The sequence below is a fragment of the Dasypus novemcinctus genome, chromosome 24 (assembly GCF_030445035.2).
Source record: "Dasypus novemcinctus isolate mDasNov1 chromosome 24, mDasNov1.1.hap2, whole genome shotgun sequence".
Lineage (NCBI taxonomy): Eukaryota > Metazoa > Chordata > Mammalia > Cingulata > Dasypodidae > Dasypus > Dasypus novemcinctus.
Window position 1 is genome coordinate 7,998,686 of NC_080696.1, and position 23,319 is coordinate 8,022,004.

Consider the following 23,319-nt stretch of genomic DNA (forward strand, 5'->3'; position numbering starts at 1 on the left):
AAACGCGGTAATTGACTGCAGACACGAGGACACGGGAATTCTTACCAACCCAGCTTATTAGTGCAGGCACTTGAGGGGACCCAGGGCTCATCTCTTCAAGGGCGGGGGCTTTGCTGCTCCAGCTTGATTCAGAAGGTGGAGGCGCTGGCTCAAGTAAAGCACGACGTGAATTCCTGGGAGTCGCTTCAGATCCAACCCTCTGACCTCCGATATCCTTCCCTCTGCCCCTGGGCCTTGTTGAGAGTGAGGAACGTCTTCGGTTTCTGTGTAAGCGCTGGAAGCAACCCCATTTTAAAATAGTCCACTGAAAGCACACATCTTATGAAAGGGACAATTATTGAAAGGCTGTTGACCTTACAAGAATTGGGCAAGCTCTTGGCATCTTGAAAGCGTGCTTTGATGCTTTAGAGTTGTTCTAGAAAATGTCACCGTGTCAGGGCCCCGGCTGCTCGACAATACACAATAGTGATGCATTGTTTTTAATTTTACTTGGAACCATCTGAATATGGCTTTCTTTTAGGAAATAAGATATATTTCGGGAAGGCCATATATGGGTTCTTAAATAACATCTTCGTTTACTAAGAGTCTTAGCAATGTTGAATCAAACTAAGCTAGATGGAATCAGGGAAATGACGCTTTCAGCTTCTTTTGTACAGACAAGGAAACTAAGGCTCACAGAGGCTAAGGGGCTTCTCAAGGTCACACACTGGTGGGGACAGAGCTGGACATGGACTCAAGGTCGTCTGTCTCCAATTGCCATGCAGTTTCCATTTCAGCAGGATGTAGAAGGTCAGATTAATTTAATGTTAATTGTGGAAACAGTGCAATTATAATCTCAGACCCAATTTTTTTTAAGGGTGTGAGCAAATTAGAGATCTATGCAACTTGGATCCTTCTAATGCACTTTTCTGAGGTCGCATTAGGCCAACTCCCCGTTGTGCCATGCAGGTGCTGGTGTTTCTGTGGCCAGTGATGGTGAAGGAGATAAAATGTGTTAGTCTCCCAGCAGGTCTGTCAGGCAACACCAAAGACCGTCCAGTATGCACATCTAGTTTTTGTGTTCACACTCACTTATATAAACCACTGCACACCGTCAGAATCCTGATTAATTTGAAATGATTAAGGCCACATCTGGATTAAAAATACTGAAGAGGGGGGTGGATGTGGCTCAAGGGTTGAGCTCTCGCTTCTCACATGGGATGTCCCAGGTTCGGTTCCCAGGGCCTCCTGAAAAACAAGTAAAAAGAACACACAACAAAAAGCAGGACAAATGAAAAGGCCGACTAAGGGAAGCCAGCGTGGCTCTATGGTTGAGCGCTGGCTTCCCACACACAAGGTCCCGAGTTCAATCTCTGGCCCCTGGTACCTCAAAAAACAAAACAAACAAACCCCCCCCCCCAAAAAAACGGAAGAGATACCACTTCTCCCATAAATTCACTGAAATTAAGGATCTCTACCCCCATACTGTGTACATTTAAGAAAAGGGAAGGTAGGTTTGGGAATCTTTTGATGAATTTCAAAATAGGAAAAAGAATACATAGAGAAAACAAAAACTCCCAAAGCCTTAGATTCTGTGTAATTTTCCTCTCTGTCTCTATTTTATTCCATCCCTGTCCTTAGTTTAAGCTTTTGAAGAATTGAGGTAGAACGATTTTGAACACGAGTAAGGAGATAATTACGTGGGATTTTGAGGTTTACTTAGATCATATCTTTTTGGCCAAAGAGTATTTTCAGGTCATGTGGTACCCCTCTATGTATGTACGTGTGTATGTAGGAAAACTTAATTTTGGAGAACATTTAGCTCAGAACCTGAGTTTCCATATTCATAGTCTTATATCCTCATCTTTCAGTTCCTGTATAAAATAACTTAGACTATTTCACTGCAAGGAATCTTGATTAAATTTAAGTCCATTGTACATGGATTTTTATATAAATAAAGTTGTTTTGAAAATGATGGATCCTTTAAGCCCTTGAAGCTGTGCCTGGCCCTAGTGCCAAGGGGTTTCCCTGTGTTATGAAGTGTCATCCTGGAATTCTCAGGCGTACTCCACACACAAGGCTCAGATTATTCAAGTAATGAAAAAAATCTCTTGAAATATCTAGATAATTAAGGCAAAATCAGGCCTCGAGAGAGAGCTTTCTCCATTGCCAGGTATGATTCGTGTTGGTGACACTTTGCCTGGTAATTGTGGCAGAGCCAGGCCAAGTGCAAACGAAGGCAAAGCATGGTGGTCCAGCATAAGAGATAAGAGAACCTCAGGATAGGCCGGAGGCTGTCCAGCTCAGGAATTATTCATGGGCCCAGTCAGACTGCAGAGCCAGGTCAAGAATGGAACCCTCTGCAGGTGGAGATCCAGCAGAGTATAAGTCGGGAGCGAGATGCTGGGAACAACATCTCAACTTTTCTGGAGAGGAGGGCAGATATACATAAAAATGACAAATGCGTCTAGAAGACGAGAGTTTGTCTTCTGCCAAAGCTTTGATTCGACTTAGCGGAGTTGACTCCATCTATCCCAGGGTTGCCGGGAACTCCTCCACATAGTAGGACATCCACCCATTCATTCTTTCATTCTTTCAGTGTGTACTGAGCAGCTCCTGTGTGCTGGATACTACCTACATCCTCAAGAGTGAACCCTGTCTTCATTGTTCCTGGTCTAGTGAAGATATGGATAAATAACTACCTATGTTATAACGACAAGGAGGGAAGAGCAAGTGCCTAAATGAGAACACAGAGTGGTACCCAGTTTCTCTACCCGATACCTAAAGGTATCCCCAAGTTTAGGAGAGAGGTTCAGGAATGAGAAGGGAAGAGGAATGTTCCAGATAGAGGGAAGAAGATACGAAAGGTTCAGTGTGTTTGGAGCCACGAATCAAGTCAGACAACACGAGAGAGGATGAACTCCTGGTTAATGCAAGGGCACGATTCTTCTAGAATGCTCACATTCCTTCCCAGCTTATTTTCATAGCTCCTTAAATAAGACAGTTTTCTGGTTGAATATTTACCCAAACTTTCCTTTCTGAAATCTTAGGACTATTAACAGTCATAGCTAGTATTTATGTAACTATAAAAATTTAGGCCCAAACAAGGAATTGCTTGAAGTTACCTGTTAAGTGACTTCAGTCTCTGTATTATAGATCAAACAAATGTGTTGGCCCCGAGTTTGGGTTATGGCTCAGCCAGTCATCCTTTATTTGCTTTCTTCAAATCCCCTGTCATCCCTAAGGAGTTTCATCTCACTTAACCCTTGAAGATGAGGCTTGAAAGAAATGGGTGAGAAAATTGCCAATTAATTGAGGCCCTTAGTGTTTACTCTTAGACTTGGTTGAAAGGCAAGTTACCAGGACCCAGAATCTCTGTATCCTTGGATTTTCCATGGCCTTCTTGAGAGAGGTGTACATTCTAGACAAACGGGCTGTTACTGGAGCTTTAGCCCCAAATGCCCAGCAGGCCTCCTGCCCTGGTGAGCTGGCCTGGACCACAGATGAAGATCAAAAGGCTTTTTCCCATTTTGATCGAGACTTGATCTAAGCAATGGAGTTCTCAAACTTCAGCTTGCATCGGAATCACTTGGGAGGCTGGACAAACATGGCTTTCCAGGCCATACCCCGAGACTTGATGATTGAGAAGGTCTGGGGTGGGGGCCGAGGATTTGCATTTCGGGCACGTTTGCTGCCCGGGTGCTATGCTTAGAAAACCACAAGGGGAGCCCGGGGGACCTCGACCTGCTCTTGTCTTTGCCTGAAGTCTTCTCCTTGGCCATCCACATCTTACCGCCGGTAGTTTGAGGGTCATTTCAGGGTCAAGGGAGGGGTCAGTGCAAGCCCCCATTCTCACGGTTCCACACCCTGGAACTCCGGGGCCTTCCAAGGACAAAGGCTCCTTCCCAGGAAGCCCAGTTAAGGACACCGTGAGCAAAGCTGCCTCTCTCATCCGTCATGCCCTCCACCTGCAGTTGAACGTAATCTGTCCATGGTGCTATTTGGACTTCATTTTCCGCAGACCTGATCAGAACCCCTGTGTGGCAATGGGCAGGGCTGAGCCTGGCTCAAAGGCCCCTGTGCCTGGCTAACACCTCCTGCGGAGGGACAGGTGGTGGCTTTGGTGCAGGGTGAAATGTAACAGATAGCCTGTTAGTTCTGTGCTTGAAAGGAGTGGTGTGTCTTCCACTTGGGGGGAGGGGGCTTGTCCCTCTGGTCCTGTGTCCAGATGTGCCAGGATCGCCTCGTGGCCTGGTTTGTCAGGCTGTCGCGGTAGCACTGTCCATCTTACGCACTCAGCAGGAATCAGATGCTTTCTGTCTGCCATGACAACTTAGTGTGAGAGCACTGGTACTTGATTTCAGAGCCGTGAGAGAGAAGAAAGAGGGCGTCTTGACTCTGAAGAATTTTTATAACACAAAAACAATTCTAAAACTGGCTTATTACATGGAGTCAGAGAAAAGTCCTGTTCATTGATATGTCCCTGTGCCCAGACTATGACCTCACATGAACATGCTAGTACTAGAGGTCGCTCTACCTGGCATCCTGTCAAACAGCCCTTTTTAGCAGCCACTTCTGTAATTCACTATCATACAAATATTAATATGCAAGTGGTATCTTGTATGTCTTTTTTAAAAATTTCTCTCCCCCCCCCCCCACCGTTGTCTGCTCTCTGTGTCCATTTGCTGTGTGTTCTTCTGTGTCTGCTTGCGTTCTTTCAGCAGCGCTGGGAATCTGTGTCTCTTTTTGTTGCGTTGTCTTGCTGCGTCAGCTCTCCGTGTGTGCGGTGCCACTCCTGGGCAGGCTGCACTTTTTTTGTGCTGGGCCACTCTCCTTACGGGGTGCACTCCTTGTGCATGGGGCTCCCCTAAGCAGGAACACTCCATTGTGGCAGGGCACTACTTGCACGCATCAGCACTGTGTGTGGGCCAGCTCATCACACGGGTCAAGGAGGCCCTGGGTTTGAACCCTGGACCCTCCATATGGTAGGCGGGCACTCTATCAGTTGAGCCACATCCGCTTCCCTTGTATTTCTGAAAGATCAAAATACTGGTGTAAGCCAGGGACTGGCAAAACATGAAAGAATATTATAGATAGACAGGCCCCCTCCTCTCACCCTCTGCCTTTGAGCCCTCCTTGGCTTCACGCTTCCCTAAATTGGAGTCTCTTCCCAAGCCCTGCCGAGGGGAAGAGGTGAGTGGCAAGGGATTATCAGGGCCAGGTGACCCCAGTCCCACACAATCACATTTAATGCAATCTCAGCTACTTAGCACGCCCAGGAGGCTCTTCAAGGGCTGGCGTGAGAACCCACACGGCATTTCCAAGGGAAACATCTATGTCTCTGGAAGATATTAGTCTAATTTCCTTGAAAACTGATCATTGTAGACTGAATTTTATGTTAACGGTTATTTATTATATTCAAGGTAAGCTGATTCTCTAAAATATCCCAGATAACTAAGCATCTTTTTTAGAAATTATGTAAAGTCCTCGTATAAAGAAACTATAATATATGACCACAAATGTATCTAAAAAACTTATAAAGACATTTTTCAGCTATTTTTAATAAATTTAAGAAAACTACACTTGCCTCTTAATTATAGTGAATATTCAGAGGACAGAGGCAAATAGCTGATGTTTGCTTCAGTTTTCATTTTATTCCTATTGGATTTGTGTTTTTATAACTCTAGGAAATTATTTTGAATCAGGTGGTACTTTATAACAGATTTATCATGGCAAAGGTCATAGGTTTCCCGGAGTTCAGAATCTGTTAAGGGCTAAATCCAGCACCACTGTAATCAGTTTTATTTCCAAATATAAGTATAGTAGAGGGTTCAGAATTCATATCCAGGTTGTAGCCACTCTTACTAAGTAATTTTTTACTAAGTCGTGAATATGAAATGGTCACAACTGGTGTGTGTCCAGAAGTACAGTTGTGGTTTTAAATCCTGACAGGACAGCTTTATTTATTGGTCTCTTCCTGCTGTTTTGTTTTTGTCAAGAATTCCAGTGGAAAGAGACATTATTTAAAATTTGATTTATATGGAAAAATAAGATCTTCTTAAATGTCATCTTCCCTTTACTTTAAGAGAACGTTTTCCCCCGAATATAAAAAGTATAGTCATTGTGGATATTTGAAAATGTAATTAAATATTAAAGAACATAAATCTCACCTAAAATCTCATCACTCAGATGTATCTACAGTTTATATTTGGTATAGGTCTTTTTCTTCTGTAACTATATAAATATAAACAATATGCTTATAACAACTAATAAATTGGGACCATGCTTGTGTATCACTTTGTAACATGCTTTTTTACATGCTTAACAATTATGAGAGCATTTTTATTTGCTTTAGGACAAATGAATATTTTAGAAACTCTTATAAATTTGCTATTGTTAAGCAAATAGCTATTCCTTTAAAGCATTCTTTTTAATGGGCACAGGATATTTAAATACTCTAGTGTATTTAACCAGTTGCTTAGCAATGCTCGTACAAGGTCAATGTTTTTTAATCATAAACAGCACAACAGGATGTCTTTATTTAGGGTAAACACTACTGATAGAATTACTAGACCACAGAATATGGATATTTTAAGGCTATAAAAATACCTTGACATTCTTTTTCACTACAGTATACCAGAATGCCCTAGCCCCCAGTCCTCACCAGCATTTTCTTAGTCCTTCATCCTTTATATGCTTTTTGAAAAGATTTTTAATGGCTTGATGAAAATGGAGGTATTTTTAGCAGATAGGGAAGATTACCATTAATGATGCTATACATCATTGTCAGATTAGATTCTTTCTTGAAGTAAAGTCGTTTATTTTAAAGCTCTGGATGTTCCGATGATGGCTGCTGATCTGTTCTTAGAAATGTACGGATATCTTATTAAAGACTGACAGGCAAGGCGCTGAAATGTGCTTGATAGATTTGACTAATTTGCTTTTGGTCAGTGGAAATTTTATCCCAACTCTCCTGGAAAACAACCTTGGTTGCTCTGATCATGGGCTCATATGAGGTCATGGTTTATTCGGTTTAATGGGATTTGTACGGTTGGATGCGGAAGGGATTAATTTTTTATGGAACTTCCTTGTCATAAGGTTGAAAGTAAAAGAAAAGTTTTAAGATTCATAACTGAGTCATGCTGCATTTTTTGTTCACTTGAAAATTATGTAGGGAGGATGTTATCAAGTGGAAGCAAATGCCTTTTCCACTGAATTCATTCATTCACAAATAGAAATAAATGAGAACTGTCTTAGTTGGCTTGGGGGGCACTGCAGGGTTTATTTAAAGCTTGTGTTTATGCTGAGGTGTAAAACTGTTAAAGGACATATGGATCCTGAGAAAGATACACTGCAGAAACGGTGTCTTTACTCCTCAAAGGGGTTTTGGAATCAAAGGACAGAACGATCTGAAATCAGTTCAAGGTGACATTGTATTCTGAGCTCATCTTTGTCTTTCTTTGGTTCTGTTGAGCAAACTTAGGTTGAGTGCCCCTTCTCCTCCAGGCAGAGCGCCTCCCCGCCTTCCAGAGTGCTCCGGCGTCTTGCTGGGCCTTGGTGTAGGACGTGCAGCTGCAGGAGGGCACCTGTTTTGTGACCTGTGGTGTTAGTTTCCCAGGGTGTTGTGTGTGAACACAACAGACAGACTTTCTCAAAGGCCGTGGGCAGAGCTGAGGTCTGACAGCTGGGGCAGCGGTGGCCCTTGTCCCCTGCGCTCTGGTGGCCCTCGCCCCCACTGCCCTGTGGTCGCGTTGCTTTCCCTTTTCCTGTGGGCCTTAAATGTCCCTCCGTCTCCACTTGGTGAGGATACTCAGGAGTGCATTCGAACCCCATTCTAATACTCTCCCATCTCGAGGTTCTTAACCTGATCACACCTGCAAAGCCCTTTTTTTGTTGTTGCCATAAATGGCAGCTTCCACGTATTCCAGGGATAAGGTCACAGACTCTGGGAGGGGGTGGGGGGGCATTCAGCCTGTTTGGCCAGGTGATGTCAGGTACCGCCCTCTGCCCACTCTACCAGGACACCTCGTGGCTGAAGCTTTGCCACCACTGCCCGGCACTTTGGGCGCAGAGTTGAACACCATCCTGTGAGTTTAGCTGGGGAGACAAGACAGCAGAGTAAAAGACGCTGCAGGGCAGAGCAGGCCGAGGGACAAAACTGCCCAGCCTCAGTTTACCCCACGGAAGGGGACAGGTCGACCTCATGGGCAATGAGCAGGTCTTGCCTGAGTGTTCAGCCCCCAGCAGCCCTCCCTGCAGCCCGCGGGCCCTCTTATTAACTCTTTCCTTCTCATCCTCTGTAGAAGGAGCTCCAGCTGCCTGCTATGTGCCGAGGCCTCTCGGGCCGCCCTCCTCTCCCTTCCCTCCCCTGCCCCCCGACCGAGCCCCCCACAGACGAGGGGTTTTCCTGCGCAGCCTGAGCACTAGCTGATCTGCTCCAGGTGCGTAAGGCCTTGGAGACAAGGCGCCGTGGAAAAGCCCCCTGGCCTCCTGCCAGCGGGTGCTGGCGGTGTTGACACTGAGAAGGTGCAGGGCCTTGCCGTGCTTTGTGCGAAGTCTTCACTCCCCCGGTTCCTCGAGGGGAGGGCAGCCCATGCCGGTAGGCTCTGGGTGGTGAGCTGGGGCTGGCCTGCAGCAGGGGGTCTAACAAGGGGCCCATGAGCTTGACGTGAAATCCAGAAAACCTTATCCTCACGGGGACGTGCTGGTGCAGGTGTGACCTGTTTATTAATAGTACACGGTTTAGTGTGGACTTGGGAAGGGGTCCGTGCTTTGGACCTGACTGGCGAAGGGGTCGGTGGGACAAAAAAGGTTAAGGGCCCCTGGTGCAGGAGATGGAGGAGGCAGTTAGCCTGAAAGTGCCTTGGGAGGCCTTGGAGCAGGCTAGAGCATTTGCGCAGGGGCCTTAGGCCTGGCACGGGGAGCGCGTGTCATCAGCTGTGGTTGGGGCTTTGGAGGATTGCGAAAGCGCCGTGGAGTGGCCAGTTCCCCGCGCCAGGCCTTTGGAAAGAAGTGGCTGCTGTGCTTTTAGCTTCCTCTGGAGTCGGTTGGGCTGCCACATGAACTGTCATTTGTTCCCATTTCCAAACCGGTCCCTGGGCTTCCACTGCCGTTCAGCACTCCCGGCTGGGGGGGACACGTTCGGGTCTTAGGCCATCATGGTACCCTCTGCATAAAACAAGCCAGCCACTGCCCTAGTGCCACACCCCAGGAAGCAGTTCAGAGAGAGTGCACCACCCCCCAGCCCCCTGCCCCGGTTAAAATTAGGAAAATTCAGAATCCTCCATTGTCACTTTGCCCAAAAGCCTCTTCCCTTCTCCTTAGAGGTTAGGATCAAAGTTCTCCTCCTCCCCCTCCCCCCTCCTCCCCCTCTTCCCCCTCCTCCCCCTCCTCCCCCCTTACCCACCTCCCCACATCAACTTCCTTTCCCCCCAAAGAATGAAACAAAGGCCCAGGGTTAGAGGTGGCTGTCCCGGGGATGTAGCCACATCCAAGAGGCATCTTGCGTTGGGTCCTTACGTTCTAAGCCCTGTCGCTGGAAAGATGCCGAAGAAACCAGAGTTAAACTGAGGAAAGATGATGCAAACTGACATAACCTTTATTTTCACCGTCATCTTTGATATAACCTTTCCATATCAGAGGCCTCTTATTGCCCTTCTCATTAAAGTAAAAACCACAGGGAAATAGCGGGAGGGGGCTGGTGGGCAGCAGGGAGACCCTGGGCCACGTCGCAAAGGTCTGCAGAGGGTACGAGTTTCCACCCGCGTTGTCCAGGCTGGCAAGCCGGGAGGCCACCACGTGGCTGGTTATGTCTTTGAATCTGCCTTTGACGTCACACTGGGCTCCCTGCATTTCGTTAGTAACAGGTCACCCATGCAAGCCTGTTTTTCTCTGCAGACCTGTTATACGGCGTAGAAGGCACGCAGGCCCGTCATCTGGGCTAGAAGCTTCTAGGCTGCCCGGAGTCAAGGGCGTCTGTGTGTGTGTTGCGTGTGTGAGTCAGACAGACACTGAGAAATGGACATGGGGAGTCACAGAGAAAGACAGACAGGAGCAGGGTGGCAGGAAGACAGGCCCACCTGCACTCAGCGTGGGATCCAAAGACGGGGACGCGCCAGCGGGACCGAGGCAGGAGTGAGGCAGGAAAGCTCGGCTGCTTCCCCGCCTGGGGCAGCCGGCCGCTCTGGCCCCCAGGGGTTAATGTAGGGTCATTCCTCCGTCCACTGCGCTGCTAAGAGGACCCTTCATCCATTCCCCAGGGCCAGCTGGTCAGTGATGCGAAATGTGTCGCTCCCCCTTCAGCAGCAGCAGTTGCCATTGTGAAGAAGATACCTTGAAACCTGACCTAAGAGGCTTAGTCCACTTTAAGTGGTTTGGGGCCAAAGAATAGAGCCTCTGCCTGTTTGTGTGACGTCAGCTTTTCTGTTTTCCTTTTTGAAATATACATTCTCTTTTCACTACACAAACAGCGAACATGACAAAATATAGGTAGTTCTAGTAAAAACATCCAGCACAGAGAGAATGCAAAAAATGACTCATCAGCCCCAACCCTTATGCCTTCCTTAAAAATAAGCAGGATCCCAAATTTGGAGAGGTCTTTCCAGAACTCCTTAGACATCCGCACACATAAACCTGTATCTACCTGGAGGTTTGTGTGTGTGCGGGTGTCTACGTAAAAGGTATGACACTGTTGCTTCCTATTTCCCTTAATTGTAGAGACCTCCAATTCCAGTACGTTCAGCTTGACCACGTCTTTTGTCAAGTACACCAGCATGCACACAAAGTGGATTTTTCTCCTTAATCCCCTTAGGTAGGGAGTTAGGTTGAATTTTTTTTTAAATGTTGAAAAGTCATGTTTTACTCTTGAGTATCTGGAATAGATTTGTTCATATTTTAGCGATATATTTTTTTCTCCAGTGAGCATGAGGGTTGACTTGTGCTGTCGTTATTAGTTTCAAATATCAGGGTTGTGTGGGACTTGTGAAATGTCAGGTAGCTTCACTTTTTTCTTTCCTCCTGTGCTCTGGGAAAAGGTAGGTACATAGCATTACCTATAACGTGAAGATTTGCTAGAACTCATCTGTAAAACCATCTAGGACAATCTTTTTTTTTCTCTTCTCTGCCAAGGCCACTGGTCTTTTTACATTTTCTGCAAATTCTTGAACCAGATTTATCACTGAAAAGCATCTACTTTATTAGGCTTTCAAATATTTCATATAATGTTATATACATAGCAGTCTTTGAAAATTTTTTTCTTTCTCCTCTTTGTAGTTATGTATCCCACTTTTCATTATGAATGTTGTTTGTGCCTCCCCCTTTTCCTCTCTTAATACTTGCCAAAGATATATCTAACATGGATATTTAAAAAAAAAAAACTTTTCTTCTCGTTTCTTGATCATTGATTTATTATTTTTATCTGCATATTTACACAAGTTGATAATGTGCTATTTCATTTCTAGAAAGTTTTTCATTTAGAAGTATGTGTCCAATTCCCATATGTATTGATTTTCACTCTCTGTTGATCATCAGTTTGTATGTTTGACTAATGTGGTCTGTGAGCACAAAAAGCCTAACTTCCTCAACGGCCTATTTGTGATCAGTTTTTAAGATTTTCATATGCATGTGGGGTAGCTAGGTGCAAATAGGTAGAGAAGTAAATGTACATAAACATATGTATATAAAGAAAGAATTAAGCTCTTTAGGTAATTCTCTCTCGATTTTGTTAAATTGAGTCATTTAAATAGTTTAATGTGATAGATACTCAATATTCTTTATTTTACGTTCCTTCATTTCTGACACTTGTTTCCCAATACATTTGTGACTTTGCCAATTTCCCTTTGTATTTTTATCAGTTTTTGCATGATATGTTTTGATGCTGTTTGGTAACATTCTTAAGTGTTAAAAACCATTTAAATCATCTTGATTGCCCCTTTTCATAATGTGATATATCACTGTGCCTCTTTGGTTTTTCCCTTGAAGTCTATTTTGCCTAATCACTATTGTTACACCTGTCCCCTTTCCTTCTTGGCATGTGCCAGTTGCTTCTTTTTTTTAATCCCTTCATTTTCAATTTTTTTATATTTGTAAATGTTTCTAAAAAGCATAATCTTCCAAATTTAAAGCCTATGTCTTTGCTAGGTGAATTTAACTGATTGGTTCATATTTATTATAATTACTGTGTTGTCATTTTATTTTCTTTTTCATTTATCATGGTTTTTTCCTAACCTCCCACTCCTTTTGTTTTCTTTTTAAAAAGCACCCAAGATTCTTCCATTCCCTGCCAACCCGCACTACTGGAAGTTATAGTTTCCATTTTTGTTTTACTATAGGAAAATTCTTAAATTTAAAACCCATATTAACCTTCTATTTTATATCAATGTCTAGAATTTCAAGGGTTGGGTCCGTATCTTATTCCAAAAGTGATTTTATGAGCCTTTGTTCCTTTCTTCCTTCCTCTCTCTTCTTCACTTGTCAGAGCTCCCATATTGATAAAATCTGGGATTTATTTGGGTTCTAGACTGGTATTCCTTTATTTTTTTCTCTTTTATTCTTTCACTTTTTTATACAGTCCTTCTGGAGAATAAGTTCCATTGTTTCTTTTACTTTTCTTTTTCTCACTGTTACTTCTCGGGTCTCTTCTTTAGATTTTTCTTCTTGACAGAATATATAATACATTAAATCTTTCCAAGTTGGTTTTTAACTCTTTCTGATTCCTGGCAAGTTTGCAGATATCTGTATTTCCCCCCTAAAAGTTAAAACATGATTTGATTGGTCACAGACTTTCACATCTACAGGTATGTTCCTTAAAACCGTGCAGTCATTGCCCCACTGCCTCCTCGTGTTCAGTATCCTGGAAGACATGCCATGTGGTCTGATTGCCCTTCACTTCCGGGTCACCCTTTCTCTCACTTGGAAGATAGCAGCCAGACTTATGCCAAAGTCATGTTCTGTTTGCCCTGTTACCTCTGAACTCTTGGCTATTTGCAGTACAGCCAGCTTCTTCTTTATGTAGATTTGGGCCTATGGTTTTCTCCTTTTACGATTCCATCAGATATTCAAAAAGAATATCTTGTTATGGTATTTGGAGAAGAAAGGGAAGCTTCCCAAATGATCACCTCTGCTATTTCTTGATGTTATTTCTCCAGGTTTACAGCCAAGAAGGAAGAAAGTTGGGTTCTCATGAGGGGAAGAAGAAAATGTCTAGACTCCAAAGATATGAAGAAAACTATTCACAGACACAAATACAACATGATTAACCTTTGATCCTCACTCGTTATTTAATTTTGTTTACTAATGAGTTTTTTTGTTTTTTTTTGTTGTTGTTTTTTCATTTCAGGTCTGAATAAAATCATGGCCAAACCTTATGAGTTTAACTGGCAGAAAGAAGTCTCCTCCTTTTTGCAAGAAGGAGCGGTTTTTGATAGATATGAAGAGGTAAAGAGATATTATTAACCTTTTCTCTCAAAACCTTCCGATAATTATTTAATTTTCATTATAGTCTCTGACATGAAGAAGAACACCTGCATTTGAGATTTACAAGTTTCAAAGAGGCAAGCTGTGAGATAGAGTCATGATACTATAATTTATTGAGCCTCAGTGTGCCTGACAGGCATCTAAGTCAGTCCTTTATGGCTATTACTTTAATTCCTCACAGCTACCTTATTAAGTTACTTGCTATTATTATCTTTGGTTTACAAATGGGGTTCCTGTAGGAACAGTTTTAGCTTTTGGCATGCTTCTACATAAAATTTTCTATTTTGTATCAAAATAACAGCAATTGACCTTTGTGCCACTCAGTTGCTTTGCTCATTTCATTTATATATATATCAGTTTGACCAAAGCTTTGCCTGCCCCTGCTTCTGTCATTTATTGTTTGTGCCTTGCAAAGTATGAGGTGGGATCTGGACTTTGGATACAGAGGGCTTTGGGCCACCCATTTGATTAGAAGGGGCTGGGTTAGGTGAGTTGAAGCCTCATTCGTGTTATGAGTACCTTGTTTTTCTCAGTGTGTATTGCGTTTCTGAAGACCTGAGGAAGGATGTGATGAAATTGGTGTTGCCTCTAAGGCAAAATTCTATGTAAAACTTGTTGAGAGGCCATTGGGAGTCAGAGTCGGTTCCTTTCACAATCAGTGAAATGCAAATGGAAGCTGATGGGCCCTCCCCATAGCCTGATGCCAAGACATCTTTTCAGGGGCTCTTCTGTGGGCTCACATGGCTTACTACTTGCTGCTTTGGTTTTTCCAAAGTCTGTATCATAGCACTCTCTGGGTTTTTGTAATAGTTGTCAGGAGAGTACAGAGTAGGTGGTTGTACTGGACTATTTGTAACCATTTTACACAACTTGGCAGAGTGAGCCAAGGACTAGGTGAGGTGCACTTCCAAGTCTTTCAGGTAAGCTTGGTCTTGGTTGGGTACTAGTGTTGCTAAGACCAAGGCCATTGGGTTTTATCACGTGCTGATGACAGAACTATCTTGCCCAGGGGCAGCTAGAGCATCCCAAAAGATCTGCAGTTTTCTAAGACAGTTTCCCAGGCTCTTCTCTTGATTCAGGGAAGGTAATTTTGAACATAGTGAATGTAATCACTGGTTGAGTATCCTACTGTCATGGAAGCAAAACCTGTTAGAGAAAGTACTATATGTTTGATAATGTGAAGCATGGTGTGATGAACCAGTGCCTTACCATCATTTGAGTCCCTATTTCTCATATTGGTTTTCTTGGGTTATTAGTCATTGTAGCTCACATTTAGAAAATACTGTTCCCCTATGCTAAAGCCTTCCAGGGGCTTTTTCTTCCAGGTTATTCTGAAAATCAGATAAAGTTTGAAGGAAATAAACCTTGAACAAGTATGACACCCAGTTGAGCCACGATTTCAATTTTTCTAAGTGCTATTTTATTAGGATTTTAGGCAAAAAAAGCTTTAACGTAATAAAGTAAACATCTCTCTTCATAACAAAATATCAAATCAGAAAACCAAGTCATATTTCAAGCTGGACTGTAGGCTCTTGGGTAGCCAAGTCTGCTCAGAGCTAGTTTTTCTTATGATATCCCAACCTTACCCGATGCATTTCTTTGCAGCCATAGCCCTTAAAACATTCAAGTCAACAGAAAATGGAAGCACACACAGTGTGTGTGTGAACAGCAGTGAGAAATGACAGCTGACAGCAAGTGGGAGAACCAGGAATTAGAAAAAACAAACAGAACTCTGAAAACATCATAGCCGAGGCTCCTTGTGTAAATGGTACAGGTGCTTGCCAGCATCGAATGAAGGCTGGTGTTGTCTCGAGGCCTGAGTTTCAGGTAAACTGAGATTTCAGGTGAATTATGTTCCACGTACTTGTTTAAAGAAGGCTGGGAAGTGCTTTAAGCAATGGGTGAGCACTTACTATTTAAATAAAGGGAAGAAAACTTAGGCACCATTAAGAATATATATATACACATATGTATGTGTATATATATAGGTATGTATATATATAATTTTGTCATATGCGACTGCATTTAAGCAGTATTTTATTCTTTCTGCAATACTGAGGGGTTTCTCTGTTGGTAATCAGAATTTCAGAAACTACTTAACAGGCAGCATACATTGTGGCATTTTACTGTATTTCTAAGCCACTTCTAAATCTGGTTCTTCCAACTTACAAGTTTCTTCAGTGCAAAATAAAGATTTTTCTACTGCAGAAGAGAGGCAGAGCAGCTCTGTTAAAACCCTTGCAACCCAAATGTCTCCCACTCAAGTGGTCTCCTGAGTTTCCTTTAAATTGATTTTCGTGGGTTCAAGAACCCCTCCCCTGGCATTTTAGGGACCTCGCTGACACCCCAAGAAGTCCTCCGTACTGACTTTTATGTGGGAAATACCCTTATCTTTGAAGGCCTTTTTATCTCTTAGTACCAGGACTGTGGGCTGCTTCAGTTCTCTTCTCTCCCAAAAGGGTTCTTAACCCTTTTTGTTCCATGGACCCCTCTGCCAGTCAGGTGAAAACCACGGACCCCTGACTCAGTCCACACCGTACCGGGCATTATTTAATAAATACATGACACCCACACCAACATGTCTCTACAAGATGAATGTTTTTTGAATTTCAATTCAAGCCCACGAACCCCTGGTTAAGAAGCCCTGCCCTAATCCCATTGTATCAGCAAGTCCCAGGGCCACAGGGATGTTGCAAAAAATAAACTTTTACTCCACATTCAGTGATTGGTGAGAACAGAGGAGAATGAAAGCCCAGGGCAGGACAGACTTATGACCGAACCTCAGAGCTCACGCTGGAAATTGAGGTTCAGCATTAGCCAGCCCTGCCTAGGGGTGTCTCCCGCTCCTTCCACTCCACTCTGCCATCCAGGTGCAGGTTCCTGTTTCTTTTATCTCTCCCCAGAGTGCCTCTCCAATTCACTCTTTCCCCCCTCCCCAAGTTCCCCTCCCCCCATTAAAAAAAGAAGCCCTTCCTCTCCAGCCAAAGGAGCAAGTCTGAAAATTCTAGCCTCTTCTCCTGAGCGATACAGTGTAGCTCCTTTCACCTCATACTCCCTGGTCCAGATCTCCGGAGGACTTCCCTTTTACATAACCTTAAAGGACAATGCAGGTATTGAAAACAAGCAGAAACTTTTCCAGCGTTATCTATGAGAACACTCCTGCTCCCAGGGCAGTGCTCTCCCAGGACATCTGCCAGGAGGGAGGTGCTCTGTCCACCGCCACGTGGCTGTAAGCATTTGGAATGTGCTAGTGGAAGGCCCTGAGCTTCTTATTAATTTTATTTACATGACCACCTGCAGCTCGTGCCTGTCTTACTGGACAGTGTCGCTCTAGACAGCCAGCCACACCCAGATCTTAAAAATACCATTGTCCTTTCCCCACGGAAAGAAGTCACTCTCCGTTCACTGAATCGGAACCCACAGTTCTCTTCGGCCAGCCACGTCCTCTTAGTGGCAGCTTAGCAGCGGTCAGAGTGACAACGAGGATCCCTGGTGGCCAGCCCCAACGTCCTATCCCGCTCCCAGCTGGGGTTGTCCTTCCCCGTTGGACTGAGTACCTGAGGCACGCTGCCCGGATGGAGCGCGTTTTTCTAGCAAAGCCCTGGCTTTCGTATCTGCTCTCCCTACCTCTCTCCCCTCCCCTCCTGCCCACTTCCACCCTACCACAAACACTTATGAGCCACCTGGTACTTGAAACTCCTGTCGGGAAAATTGAAACAAGCAATGGTTGGAATAGCCAGACCCACAGAAGTATCAAGGGGCTGTGTCAGTAGAAACTGAGGAGGGCAGCATGGGAGCTGGGCTGGGTTTGGCCTCTTTCCACGGTGGTTCTGAGCTCCAACTGTGGGCCACACAGTGATGCCCAGGAAAGCTTCCACACCACCTGTCATTTATCAGGGAAGCAAGGATCATTTCAAAAAGCTAAGAACATGACTCTCAAAATGTCTTTGACTTAACAATCCCTTGAATTTCTCAGCACAGACACCAGCAGGATGGTAAAGCTAGTTCCTAGAGCATTGTGAGGAATAATTTACATAGTTAGGATAGCAAAGCTGAAATAAGTTAGATACAAAACTGGCTATTAGCCTACGGGACAATTTAATTATAACCTTTGGAGTTCTCTCTTCTGCCAGACACAAATACCTTGCACCTCTATAGAACAGAAAACACTTGCAACGTATCCATCTAACTTCAAAGAATCTGGGCCCTAAACAATAAATAGTAATTATAAGTGTACTATAAACAATAGTAAATGGTGAGTGAAACAAAGGTATATTCTTCTAGAGAAATAAATAATTCTTGGGTGAGCTTATTAGCACTCCAGGATAAAATTGAAAGGTTATATAGATTTTTTAAATCTTTTTTCCAAGTTTTAGATAAACTAGATTGTACCTACAGGGACATGATTTTAGACTCTCAGTAGGAAGTGAAATGGTAGCACAGCCCTTGTATTGTCAGTGAAGGATATCTCCAAAGTCATCATAACTGTATTAATCATGACAATAGTTTTCCTACATGTCGACAAAACACCTATTGTCATTGACAAAATAAATGAAAGCTCCATTAGCTTTGTCTCTGTAAAGGAAGGAAACAGCCCCATGTTGGGGGGAGATGGGGGTCAAGACCAGAGGGGAAAGATGTTCAGTGGGAGATGATGTTGATAACTTGTGGTGCATGCAACAGAGGCTTATGTGTATTATTTAAAGTATTAAAAGCAGGCATAAAATAGTAGTATAATTTCAGAATTGGAGTGGGGGAGAAAAAGTGGTGAAATTGAGTTAATCAGAGTGAAATTTGAGTTTTTATCCCGCGGAGCCTGTTACTACCAGTGCCCGCTGGATAATTAGTCCAGCCAAGGCCCTCGTACCTTGAGGCCCGCTCTCTTCCACGTCCAGCCCTTCTCCTCCATCCCAATGCGAACTGAACGTGCATCCCAGCGCGATGTAAGTGAAAACAAACCCAAACCCGTTTTGATGGGACTTTGTTATCCACTGAACTAAATATGACATCTCAGTTTGAAAGTCCAGGCCTTCAGCACACGGTCCCAGGTGCCCTCACCCTCGCCCTCACCTTCCTGCTCAGACACGGACACTAAAGGATGCGGGAGGTGTGTGCTCCACGGCATGTGAGAGGACAGGAAGGGCTGTGCGTGGAGGACTCTTCGGAGGCTGGCTTGATGAGTGGGCGGAGGGTCCCAGGGCTAAGGTGAGGGGGGAGCCTCTGCTCGAGCAGGGGCACCTGTGTGATGGTGAGTTCCACTGGGCACATGGCAGGAGCTGAAGTGATAGATGGCATCCAGACCGTCGCCGCTCGACCCTGCGAGCTCTAGGGAACTTTGAGTAGGGCATGGTAAGGTCTGGGTGAGGGGCGGAAAACGGGGATGATGTGGTTACGTGGACCACCTGGGAGGGTGGAGAGGCCCTCGTGGGCAGACAGACACATGGGAATTAACTGGAGACTTCGAGTATGGAGATGAATCTGAGGGTTTTCTAATCTGGTGGATGTAGAGGGTAAGGAGATTAAGGAATAGAAAAAGAGGTTGGGATTTCCAGCTCAGGAAACCGGGGGGATTCTGATGCAAGGCAAGGAGGACCCTGGAGAAGGGACACACCGGCGGGCTCCCCGATGTGGTCCTTTCCCTGGAATGGTTTCCATCCCCATTGCTCCCTGTTGAAGCCCGGGCCACCCTGCGAGCTCGTGTGCAGCACTTCCTTGAGCTTCCCACACTTTCCTCCTACATTCATTGGAAGTGATTTGAGGGAAAACCAAAATCAAAAATGGTATATGGCATCATAGCTTTTGTAGTACCTGAGAAGCATTTTGTGTACGTTAGGAATCACGAAATACAGACTGAACAGAAGGGCAATTGAGAATCAGTAAACATATTAAACACAATAAACAAGCCAAGAGGGGGAAGAAATGGGTGTGTCTTCCCCTCTCGTTCCTCTACTCCCAGGGGGACCTGGTGGGCGTAATGAAGAGGGAGCTCCTGCCCAAGGCCCCAGAGCTCAGCGTCTCCAAGGGGTGGTGCTACTGCTTCCTCGGGGTAGAGAAACACTTTATTTAAACGTGAAATATTCTTTATTTAGGAAGAGGTGTTTCATGCCACATGATTTATTTTAGACTCTTACAAGATTTTCTAAGTGGGTACGTCACAGCTCTCTTACCACTTTTGGATTCACTCATGAACTCGGATCGCAGAAGGCTGGTGTTGGACCCCTTGGCCCATGCGCTAAATCTCCACCTCAAGGCTGACCTCACGTTCGGGTCACCTGGAGAGCTCCTCACACACGATGCCTGTGCACCTCCTGAAGTGCCATCAGACTGGTCTGATTTGAGGCTCAGGTATCAGTAGTTCAAAAAATATGTGCAGGTGAATCTAATATGCAGGCAGGGTTGGGAACCCTCACCAAAGAATTATCTTTTGCAACAGTGATGGTGCCATGTTATTAGCCAGCGATCCGAGTATTAGTTACTGATCAAACCTAGATGGAAGAAGATATTGTAGTCTCATTAGTCTGAACTGAAGTCCTGTTTGTGCAGGAGGGTTTGAGCAAAGAACACTATGGCAATTAGAATACTCTGATTATAAATAGAGGTAAGAGTATATATGTACAAATTTATATAGGTATATCATACTGTATAAGGTGTGACTTTTCACGTTAAAGTCATTAGGCTATAACAAGCTATGTAACAGCTTAACAAAGTCAAATAATCTTAGTTTTCCAGAAGCAGAGTTACTTAATAGTACCAACCACTGTTCTAGAAGCCAGAGATAGAGTGGTGTATAAGACAAAGTCTTGGTCCTTAGGGAGTTGGCAATTCAGTGATGGGACAGACAATAAGTCAATAGGCATAGAAATTTCTAGTGTTAAATGCTACTATCTGAATAAAAGAAGTGACGGGAAGGAAGCAGATGTGGCTCAACTGATAGAGTGTCCACCTACCACATGGGAGGTCCAGGGTTCAAGCCCAGGGCCTCCTGACCCATGTGGTGAGCTGGCCCACGTGCAGTGCTGCCACACACAAGGAGTGCCATGTCACGGAGGGGTGTCCCCCATGTAGGGGTGCCCCATGCAGAAAAAGTCCAGCCTGCCCAGGAGGGGTGCCACACACATGGAGAGTTGATGCAGCAAGATGACGCAACCAAAAGAGACACAGATTCCCAGTGCCGCTGACAAGAATACAAGTGGACAATGAAAAGCACACAGTGAATGGACACAGAGAGCAGATAGCAGGGCGGGGATGGGGAGGGGAGAGAAATAAATAAATAAAAATCTTAAAAAAAAAAAACACACCACCACAAAGTGATGGGAGGCAAACACTGGAAAGCAGGGAGAGGGGACAGAAGCTTTGCTTGGGAGGTGGCATCTGAAGTAATGGCTGAATGACAAGGAGCCAGCTCTGCCAGGAGTTAAGGGAAAAGCATTCCAAGATGTGGGAACAGAAATGCAAAGGCCCTGAGGCAAGCACAAGCTCGATCTGTTGGAAAAGCAGAATGACCTTTGGAGCAGGTGCAGTGAGAACGGGCCTGGGAAGGAGGCAGAGGCCCCTGGAGTTGATCAGCAGTTCTCCAAGTGTGGTCCCCAAGCCAGCAGCAGCAGCACCTTGGAGCTCATTAGATGTGCATATTCTTGGCCCAACCCTTCCATCTACCAAATCAAACCCTGGGGATGGATCCAGCAGTATGAGTCTTAGCTCCTCAAGGGATTTTTGATGCATGCTCACATGTGAGGACAGCTGTGTGGAGCAGGCCAAGGAACCTGGATTTCATCGGGAAGCCGTTTTTAAACAGTTACTCTGGTGGACAGTGGAGAGTGGTTGGTGGGGGCTCCAAGCCCAGGGAGGAGAGATGAGCATGTGGCAGCGAGAACTCCGGGGCTTTGAAGGCAGGACGGGGGCTTCCTCCTTCTTCCTGCTCCTGGCCGGCGCTCCATGGGCAGCTTTCTTAGCCTCTGTGCTAGGAAAGGAGCGTGAAGGCAGGTGGCTCTGAAGAGTGCAGTTTCTATCCTTACAATCTTGGCAGACCTATCTTCAGCCACTTTTCCTGCTGTGGCGGCCCCGTGACTCCCCCCTCACGCAGTAAAGCTGTCAGACTCCTGGTCACGTAATCAGTTGGCTCAAAGGCACAGCCCGCTCGCGTCATCCAGGCCTTTGAAAAGACACCCGGCCCTGTTCCTTCCTCTAGATCGGCCTTTGACGTGCCGGCGCAGGTAGTGTCATCTGGCAGTCATGCCCCGAAGCCGGGCGCTCATTGTCATCCACACAGGCCATGTCCAAATCAGGTCTCTAGGTTGAAGAGTTCCGGAATGTAACTGGACTTGAGGACGAGTCTGGTTTGAGCCTAATCCCTGCCATTTCCAAAGAATGACCTTGAGCACATCCCTCCACCTGTGTGCATGGGCGCAGGTCTCTCCTTGAAGGAGGACAGCGTACCCCCTCCAGAGGATGTCCTTGTCGGCGTGACCGAGGCCCACGTGGGTGCGTGTCCTCTTCGGCCTGAAGGCCCCTTAGTGCTTGCCCGGGGTGCTCAGCCAGTGCTCAACAGATACCCCTGTGAGCCTCCAAGAGCTGTTACCGCTCAGCTCTTTGCATTAATGATCAGCCTCCTGTTGGTGGCACTGACATCGATGGCCTGGACCCTCTTCCCCTTTCTTTCCCTGCCCTAACCCAGTGAGGGAATAATCCTGGGCTGGTCCTGCCTGGATCTGTGGTGCACATTTACTCCTTCACTTGTGGGCAGTTTCCGTAGCCACGTTGACTGCCCGCCCTTCCATCCCACCTGCCACGAGGAAAGGTGAGCCTGGATGCGGCACTGAAGGGTTGGTTAAATGAGGTGGATACTGAGGAGGACTAAGTGTGCAGACAGATATCCAGGAATTGGGAAGACTGAGAAATAAAAGGTGCTGGAATTATAGACAGTTTCCCCAGGGAGGAATTACCAGGCTCAGGGTTGGCCGACGGAGCGTGGGGAAAACGACAGGGAGGCGCACGGGGCAGGGCAGGCCCGGTCGAGCTCCCGCTAGGAGACGGGACATCAGCGTTGGAGTGAAGGGATGAAAGGGCAGCTCCTGAAGCAGGACTGTGAAGGGAGGAGGGGTTAGAGGGGCTCGATTATTCATAACTGGGCCAGCTTTTGCTACCTAGGAAACCGCTGCAAAACTTCCTGGTTTAAGTCCCCAGCCATCCGTGTGGTCCCCAAGTCATGTTCAGAAGGCTGGCCTGGGGTCCGCCAGACACACTCGAGGGTTGACCGAGTTGCGTGGGGCCTGACGAGCGTGGGATGGCCCAAGCTGGCAGATCTCGTCCCCACCCCACTCTGCTCTCCGGCACAGCCAAGGTTCTGCTGCATTCCATTAGCCAAGTCACAAAGCCAGAGCCTTGAGTGCCTCCTGATGGGAGGTGCTGCAAAGTCACCGTGCAGGGCTTGTGGGTACGGGGAGAAAGGTGAAGGTTCTGACCCGTTTTGCAGTCAGCCACAGTGAAGTTAGGTTCCCCTGTGTAGCAGATCATCTCGTGTTTCAGTCTTAGAACAGAGGTCAACACATCTTTTCTGTACAGGACCAGGTATTAAATATTTCAGGCTTTGCCAACCAGCTACTCAACTGTATAGTTGTAGCATGAAAGCAGCCACAGGCAAATGTAAATGAATAGTTCAATAAAACTTTATTTTGAAAAACAGGCAGCAGATTGGATGAGGCCCATGGTCTGTAGTTTTTGACCCCTAGCTATGGGGACAGTGCCACCCAGCCGTGAGTCTCAAAGGGGTTTTGATGGAGATGATGAAATCATTTCAGTTTTATGTCATTCCTTTTAGCTCATCGTGTTCTCTTACAAAGTGATTGTTTTTGCTTTAGTCTATTTCTC

The 23,319-nt window shown here is 45.5% G+C and overlaps 1 protein-coding gene across 27 annotated transcripts in view; it reads left to right on the top strand.

The window, feature by feature from the left end:
* The window catches only part of PLCB4 (phospholipase C beta 4), a 383,120-nt gene that overhangs the window by 224,464 nt on the left and 135,337 nt on the right, over positions 1 to 23,319 (top strand). For 16 of the 27 annotated variants that reach the window (XM_058287543.2, XM_058287545.2, XM_058287547.2 and 13 more), the window contains one exon: positions 13,316 to 13,413. The exons of the other annotated variants lie outside the window; for them this stretch is intronic. In XM_058287543.2, coding sequence (XP_058143526.1) covers positions 13,330 to 13,413 — 84 coding nt within the window. In that variant the 5' untranslated portion in view covers positions 13,316 to 13,329. The remainder of the gene's footprint in view (positions 1 to 13,315; positions 13,414 to 23,319) is intronic. 27 annotated transcript variants of the gene reach the window in all.